At 35.7% G+C, this 9,059-nt stretch overlaps 1 protein-coding gene across 3 annotated transcripts in view; it reads left to right on the forward strand.

The window, feature by feature from the left end:
* Nucleotides 1-9,059, forward strand: part of LRCH1 (leucine rich repeats and calponin homology domain containing 1) — a 191,099-nt gene that overhangs the window by 85,809 nt on the left and 96,231 nt on the right. For all 3 annotated transcript variants that reach the window (XM_021697827.2, XM_044913553.1, XM_021697828.2), the window contains exon 2: nt 6,529-6,673. In XM_021697827.2, coding sequence (XP_021553502.1) covers nt 6,529-6,673 — 145 coding nt within the window. The remainder of the gene's footprint in view (nt 1-6,528; nt 6,674-9,059) is intronic.

Here is a 9,059-nt window from a genome sequence, read left to right on the forward strand (position 1 = left end):
AAGTAAGCCTATGTGTTTTTCATTTCTCCAGAAACCATGTCCTGAGTGTATGTTAATAAATAAGTCAATAATTCATCATATGGGTAATGAACTTCAACAAATAGGAAAGGAGAGCTTTTTTTTTTTTTTTTTTTGGTCTGTTTTTCAGCTTTGTTTTAACTTAAACAATGCTGGTTTAGGCAACTGTTTTTATTTAGGCATTGAAAGAGTGTGAGCTGTGTACAGATTTTGTAATAAATTTCTTCCTTTTTCATGTGGAAGGGGGAACACGAATGCGGGATGATAGGGAGGGAGCACACTGCATAGGTAAATTCTCATGAAGTGGACATGGAGCTCTGTTCATGTGGCTAGTAATGTAGGCTCAGGCATGCCAGATGCCCTTTGCTTACACCTTGTAACTTCGTTTATAATGACTAGCCTGAGTCCTTTCAGAAAAAGGATTCCTGAAAAAAACAGAAAACAGCACAGTTAAAAACAAGGATTAAAGGGACGCCTGGGGACCTCAGTTGGTTAAGCGTCCCCAACTCTTGATTTCAGCTTGGGTCGTGAGATTGAGCCCTGTGTCAGGCTCCAAGCCGACCTTGGAGCCTGCTTGGGATTCTGTCTCTCCCCCTTCCTCTGCCCCTGTCTTCCTCTTTCTCTAAATTAAAACAAACAAGGATTAAAGAGGAGATATCAGATACAGTTTAAAATGAGGGCATTTTAGGTTTTACCACGTACGCTTCCTCTTCTCTCAGCAGGCAGGACTAGCACCGTCTCTTTGGAAGCTCTAAGCAGCCCTTCATGCAGCTTCTGCTTCTGGGATGCAAAGTTAGACTGTCGGGGGGAATTACAGAGAAGGGAAAGTGCTAAAGCTTCCCCTCAAATCTGGAGATCGTGGAGGGAAACTAAAAAGGGGCGAGAGCGTAGAACATCTGTATTGTGAGTAGTAGACATCAGATGCACACATCAGTTAGAACATTATTCTAGCATTTTTAAGCCAACTGTTAATAATGATGCTATTAGTGTTTAGCCCAGAATTAAATATTAGCTTAATTTATAAGCTATTATCTAATTTATTTCTCCTACCATTGCATGGTCCTCATGTTTGAAAACAGCACTTTTAAAAATTAGATTATCTGATAAGAATATAGATTTTACAATGAGGGGCGCCTGGGTGGCTCAGATGGTTAAGCGTCTGCCTTCGGCTCAGGTCATGATCCCAGGGTCCTGGGATCGAGCCCCACATCGGGCTTCTGGCTCAGCGAGGAGCCTGCTTCTCCCTCTCCTTCTGCCTCTCTCCCTGCTCATGCTTTCTCTCTCTCTCTCTGTATCTCTGTGTCTCAAATGAATAAAAAAATAAAAATCTTAAAAAAAAAAAAGAATATAGATTTTTACAATGAAAGGACAAATTTGTTAAAAAGATGTGCCAGTATTTGTTATATGTGGGTTTGTACTTTATAACTTTTTGTGATATTCAACTGCTGCTATTGATTATCATGAGAAAACAAAATCACATGGATTCTGAATACTTTTGACAAAAAATACTTGAATTCTGAATACTTTTTATTCATAGAAATCTTAGATCTGAAATGAATGTTAGAATTTATCCAGTTGCATATACTCTAATTTTACCTATTCAGAAACAGAGACCTGGGAAGTTGAGTGACTTTCCCAAACATCCCAGGGTGGTTGTAGATTTAGAACTGGTCTTCTGCTCTCTGATTGGAGCGGTTTCTATTATTGATTTGATACCCCCATGATCTTTTAAAAGTTTTATAGTTATATGACAGCATTTCTACAAAAACCCCTAATCCTTTTTTTAAAAAAAGCATTAGTGACACTGAAACTAATAAAAACATTATTATTATTTAAAGTAGTTACCGAAACATTCAACTTGATGGTATCATTCTAGCAGTTCTCAGGAAAGGTCAAGGTTTGAATGTAAACTGGAACCTCAATAGATTTTTTCTTTGAGTTGAACCTGAAGGAAACAGCACATAAAAGTTTTCTGGGCAAATTTCCAGCATCGTAGCACATGAGGATTGCCATGTCTGGTAAAGTGTTTCAGGAAGAAAGAATGCAAGAGACTTGTGGAATTTTTTTCTGTTGAGGTTCTAAACATTCATAAAAAGCTTGCCTCTGTATTTCCCTTAATTAAGAGCATGGGACTTCACAGTTTGCTTTGACTTCTTAACTCTCTGTTCAAATGAAACAAAATTCTGTGTGTAGAGAATATGTATATATGTGTGTGTGTGTATCTGCGTATATATACACATATGTATTTATATACAATATATACAACACATGTACATATATGTCAAATCCATTTCTATATGCAAAATCAAATAAGCAATGCATTCACATTTCTAAAGGTACAGCATGATGTATGGTGGGGGGGATCTTGCTCTGACGCCCGTCCTCTCTGCAAGAAGCCCTCTTTCCAGAAGCAACCACTTCTACCAGTTTCTTTTGCAGCTTCCAGAGATAATCAATTTATATTTATATATCTATTTACAACTATGTAAATATTCATTTAAAAACAAATACTATATACACTGTCCTATGCCAGGCTTTTAAAAAAATTTATAATATGTCTGGGAGATTGTACCACATCAGCACATGTAAAGCTGCTCCATTCATTTTAATGACTGCATGTATCAGCACTGCATTATGGAATATAGTGTTTAATATTACATTCCGCCACATGAAATATTAATATTATGCTAATATTTATTGATTGATTTAATTTTAGTTTTATTTACGTTTATTAATAACATAACCAGACCTCCACTGATATTTAACTTGCTATCTTTTGCTCTTAAACCATGTTAAAAAATAATGTCATTTGCACACATATGCGTTTATCTGTAGATGAGAAAGATTTCTAGGTTGAATGAAGTATGTACATTTGTAATTTTGATTGATCTTGCTAACATGTTCTTCATTTACATCACTGTGTCCTCAGCATTATAATATGTTCATCAAACTTTTTGATACTTACTAGTCTAATGGGTGAAAAATATTATCCCATGTAGCTGTGAATTGCATTGCTCTAATGTGGGTGAGGTTGATCATTTTTTCAGATGCTTAAGAGCCATTTGTATTTCCTTTTCTGTGAGCCATCTGTTCTTTTTTCTTCCTTCCTTCCCTTCCTCCATTTCCTCCCTCCTTCCTTTCTCTCCCACCTTCCTTCCTTCCTTCTGTCCTTTTTTTTTTTTTTTCTGGGTTTCAGACTTACTATCATTGACTGTAGAAGCTCTTTATATGTATAAAAAATTAGCCTATTGGGTTTATGAATTGTAGGACTTCTCACCTGCCCCCCATTCCTTGATTGTCATGTATGTTTTTGGTGGAGCTTTTGTTTGTTTTAGAATGCTATAAATTTTGTTTTAATGTGTTGAATTTATCAGTCTTGCTTTATGCCATTCATAGGAAGACTTTCTCCATTCTAAGATCATAACACAAACTTCCACGTGTTGTCTCAGTGCTGTTATGGCTTTACTTTTTAAAGTTAATCATTTAGGGGCACCTGAGTGGCTCAGGCGGTTAAGCATCTGCCTTCAGCTTAGGTCATGATCCCAGGGTCCTGGGGTCCTTCCTGGGATTGAGCCCCATGATGGAGCCCTGGGTCAAGCTCCCTGCTCATCAGGAAGTCTGCTTCTCCCTCTCCCTCTCCTTTTTCCCCTCTCCGCTCCTGTGTGCTCTCTCTCAAATAAATAAATAAAATATTTAAAAAATGAAGTTAATAATTTAATTCATCTAGAATTTATTGAGGTAAAAGGGGTGAAGTAGGTCATCCTTTGTTTCAGATGGCTATCCAGTTTTCTCAAACTGTTTACTGACCTCATATCTTTTCTCCGTTGACTTGAAATGCCACCTTGACTGCACACTTGATTTCCATATGTGTCTTTGACCTGTTTGTAATTTGTTCCTCTGACCTTCTCACCTGCCCATCATACTGCCTTATGTGTCTGTTAATGTTTCAGAGAGCTGGTGCCCCTGAGAGCACCTTTTGTTTTGAGAGCTACCTTGCTATTTTTGCGTTATTCTACCATATGAACTTTAAAGTCAACTTGTGTAGTAATCTCAGCAAACTAAAAAATATATATCTTAGAACTATATTTTTTGAATTGGGAGTTCATTCCATTATACACGTACAGCTTAGAGAGAATTGACACTTTTTTGATGCTGTCCTTCTTATTTACAATCATGGAATATCTTTTTAATCATAATTTTTCTTTTTTATTGCTTAGTAGCATTTCAAAGTTTTCTTCATATAAACTTTTGCCTATTTAAGATTTTCTAGATGTTTTACTTTTGTTATTATAATAAATTAGGTTTCTTATGTTGTATTATTTTGCAGGTGAGTGTGTGTGTGTGAAGGCTATTATCAACATACTCATTTTCTACCCTGTACCTTTTTGAAGTAGTCTTTCTGTTGATATTTTTGGATTTTCTGGGAAAACAATCATATTATTTGTGAACAATGATAATTCTTTTTTTCCAATTTTGGTTCTTCTTTTCTTTCCTTATCCATGTCATTGGCTAATATCTTCTGAACAATAATAAGTAATAATAGTGGTAGTGATGTCTTGTCTTGACTTTATTGGTAATATTTCTAGTCATTTGAAATTTAGTAATAAATAAAAAAATTCTCACTCATATGCATGTGTGTGTGTGTAATTATGTAAGGAAATAGCCAACTATTCTTCTTTTATTGAGAAATTACATTAAGAATGAATATAAATATTCTGAAATAATATTCTGATTTATCATGATGATGTACCACTTGGTAAGTTGCTAGAGATCACTTAATTGTACACTTGAAGTAGGTCAATTTTACGATATATTAGATATACTTCAGTAAAGTAGTTTTTGAAAATAAATAAATACAGTATTTTATCAATACCTTTTAAGTATCTTAGAGGTGATCATATGCTATTTTGCTTTTACTCTAGTTATATGGTGACTTGTTTAAATAATACAAAATCCTTATATTCCTAGAATAAGTTCCACTTACTCATAGTATGTTAATCTTTTTTATATACTGCTCAGTTCTGTTTGCTAATTTTTAAATTTAGGATTTACATAAGTGTTTATGGAGAAAGGAGATTCGTAAGTAGTTTCTCTTTTGTGTATTTTCTTTGTTAGGTGTTGGTATCAATATTATACCTTACTCTTTAAATAAGTATTTAGAAACTTTTCTTCTTTTACCTCGTGTGGAATAATTTAAATATTATCAGAATTGTCCCTTTAAACCTGCTTAGAATTCACCTCTGAAGCCATCTAGGCCTGTCTTTGTTTATTTATGTATTTATTTCTCAGAAGGGTGGTCAGTCAGGAGAATAGCCCTTTGACTTCCATTTCATTATAGTATTGACCTATTTATTTTTTATTTTTATTTATTTATTTATTTTAAAGATTTTTATTTATTTATTTGACAGAGAGAGACACAGCAAGAGAGGTAACACAAGCAGGGGGAATGGGGGAGGGAGAAGCAGGCTTCCCGCGGAGCAGGGAGCCTGATGCGGGGCTGTATGCGCTGGGATCATGACCTGAGCCGAAGGCAGACGCTTAACGACTGAGCTACCTAGGCGCCCCTATAGTATTGACCTATTTAAATTTTCTGTTTTGTTTTTTTTTTAATGGAGTGTGATTCCTTAAGTATATATGACATGATACTTAGTAAACATCTTCAGGTCATACTGATTGAGTCCCTCCTGATGAAGGGTGAGATGATCAGTAATGTTGAGTTATTGTTTTTGAGAGTGGTAGCTCTTTTCTCATATTTGGTATTTTATGGTATTTAACAGTTATTTCTGCCACTCCCAGGTTTAGACAGTAAGGACTGTTCCATTTTTTATTGTTGAGATGGTGATATTGTAAACCATGATGTGCGTTTACACTGCTCTGTAAACCACCATTATTATGGTCTTTGGTACACCTGAAGAAGAGAGCCCAGTTTTATTGCTGGTCATGTGGCAGACACACTGCCTGTCCTTAAGAGAGACACAGTTGATTTATCTTGGTCTTGTACATTGTAGGTTCTCAGTAATTCCAGTGAATGAAATATTTGTTTAGTATCTACTATGTGTGTGTTTGCCGAGGATATAATGTTCCAAGAGACAACATATGTTATGAATGCAAAATTGAATTAAATAAATATTATGGTAAAGATATATATTCAGGCAGACTGAAGGATACAGTTTTCATGCTTGCCTGGGGGAGAATGACTTTGAAATAATTTCTAGATAGAATGGAAAGTAAATATTGATTCAGTTACTCTTATATCTGGCCAGTATTTACAAATTAATATAGAGCTAAAACTGTTTTAAGCAGTATTTTTGCTTTTCCATATGAATGGGATAATATGCCAGGAAAAGGAAATCAACCGTGGAGTAACAGAGCTACAAAAAATGAAAATACTGATCTAAATTTAAATTATGCTTATTTTAAAACATTTAAGAAAAAAAGTGTTGATAGTTGACAATTGTACTGGATTATATTGAAGATTTATTGACAAAATATTCTTTCCTTTTCTCACAGATTTATCTAAAAACAGACTGGTCGAAGTCCCAATGGAATTGTGCCATTTTGTATCACTGGAAATTCTTAATCTGTATCATAATTGCATCAGAGTCATTCCTGAGGCCATCATTAATCTGCAGATGCTGACTTACTTAAACTTGAGGTAGGTTGACTTATAAGGATTGTAATCAAATTCAGTGAAAAAAAATCCAAATAATTGTGCTTTCATTTCTATCAGGTATTTTTTTCTCTTTGCAAATCCTGATCACCCTTTGAAGTAAATCACACAAAGATTATTTAAGAACTACCTTTCATAATAAATTTGTTTTGCCATTAGTATTGTTTTTGGTGCTAGACTTCTCTGGATATCAACATGACAAGGTATTTTTGTTTAGTTTTTTTTACAGTAATTTATATGGCATCATTTATATGTCTCTTTGGTGCCTGGTATATTGTCTTCATGTATTGATGTAGTTTTTGGAGGAGGAGGGCTAAAGGAAGTGAAAAAAGAACTTAGGGGTTGTGACAAATTGGGGCCTTGCCGGTCTTTGGGAGTTTTTGTACGATTGGATTTGCTCCTTAGTCCTGTCTGAGCCTGTTCCCTTTAGGCCACCTGAGAAAATTCAAGAGCACTGAGCAACTCCAGAAAGAGAGGAAGTTTGCTCTCTTTGTAACCCCATTCAATTAGATCAGCATTTGCTGAGGACAGGTCAGCGGTCTGTATTGATTCCCTAATTATGCACAGCACGGTGTAACATATTAATGCCCCTGAGCAGCCCTGAAGTTAAGAGAATCAGCTTTCATAAGGCCTAGGTTTTAGACTTTGTGCTTTGGCTGTCAGCTGCTCTGGCCAGATTTTGGTTCCTTGTCTCCTAAATCTTTGACTCACACAGGATGTCAGGAGAGAGATAGGAACTGTTAAATCAAATCTATCTCTACTATGAAAACAAGGTTCCAAAGGGCAAGCCAGAGCAAAGCCTCTACTCATGTCAGTGGCATTATCTTGGTGTGTTAAGAGCAGCACCTCATTAGCAAGTCTTGTGCAGTGTAACAAACATGGCAAACTTTAAAGTGCAAAATTCCCAATGAACCAGATAGAGCATTAACTTATTATAATAATGTCAATTATTTTTTTGTTGGTTTGTTGGTTGGTTGGTTGGTTTTTAGTTGACCACTGAGAGTTGGGGTCTTCTCTTGCTTTGTTTTCGGTCAAAAATGGGTTTCCACTGCAATACATTAGTTGTGCATATCCTTCTTGGGAGTGAAAAAAATATCCTAGTCATGTTTTTAAGTGGCTTGGTGAATAAGATGTAAGTTACTATTAGCATAACCTAGAGGCTTTTATATAGCTAACTTTCACTTCTCCAGGTTTCTAGTTCATCTGACCATTTTGAGTTTCCTTGAATACAACAGTCTAAACTATTTCTGCAACAGCACAATGTTCATTACCTTAGAATTGCCCGATGGAGCCAACCTAGTGGCGTCTGTAAGGTTTGGTTCACTAGTTCCCTGAAACATCTGCCCTCTAATTCAAACCTGCATAGAGGAAATATCCCAAGAGCATATGCAGTTGTTGTGTTTGCTTACCTAGGTCTGTCCTTCTGTGACATTTTTCACCTCCAGTAGTCCTGCATGCAACACATAAGGAGATTTAACTTCGCACTCTTACACTAAGTCTATACGCAATGAGAAACTTTTGGGTATAGATGACATATCTCTTCTGGGATGATATGAACTATAAAATTATACAAACATGAGATAATCTAATCTTAAAATTTATATTATGTTTTAAAAGCACTAATACAATTGGTTTTGGTGTGATGATTTTCATGTTGGGCTTAGTCAAGAGTAGAATAATATTGCTACTTCAGATGGTAGAAAGGATATGTTGAAGTGTGGGTTGCAGGATCCTTTAAGGCAAGAATGGAGAGAGTCATTGAGGCTGATGATGCTGAAGAGGAACTGTGTGTATATTGTAAACAGTTTTGTGGTGAATTTCTAGGTGATAGGAAGAAGAAAAAGATAAAGGGACTGTTGAACACCCAACTCTTTAAGTGTTGTTTTCTGTTTAATTCCTTGTTTGCCTGTATCTTTTCTTCCCTTTATATAGGTCACTTTTATTTTGTGTTTTCTTTGCTCACATCTCTACTTTAATATTACTGTGCTTTAAGACATATTCTGTAGTGTTGAATCCCAACTCTTCAAAGGATTGATAACTACATGGAGAAAATTAAGAAAAAGTGTATCTCTTACTTTTCAGAGGTGTTATACCAGGGTATATGAAAAATGTATGTATATCCTTGGGGCCCCTGGGTAGCTCAGTCGGTTAAGTGTCCAAATCTTGATTTTGGTTCAGGTCATGATCTCAAGGTCATGAGATCGAGCCCCTCGAAGGGCTCCATACTAGGCATGGAGCCTGCTTAAGATTCTCTCTCTCCCTCTCCCTCTGCCCACCCCCAACAGCTCATGCATGCTCTCTCTCCCTAAAAGAAAGAAAGAAAGAAAGAAAGAAAGAAAGAAAGAAAGAAAGAAAGAAAGAAAGAAAGAAA

This window comes from Neomonachus schauinslandi, chromosome 3 (assembly GCF_002201575.2).
Source record: "Neomonachus schauinslandi chromosome 3, ASM220157v2, whole genome shotgun sequence".
NCBI lineage: Eukaryota > Metazoa > Chordata > Mammalia > Carnivora > Phocidae > Neomonachus > Neomonachus schauinslandi.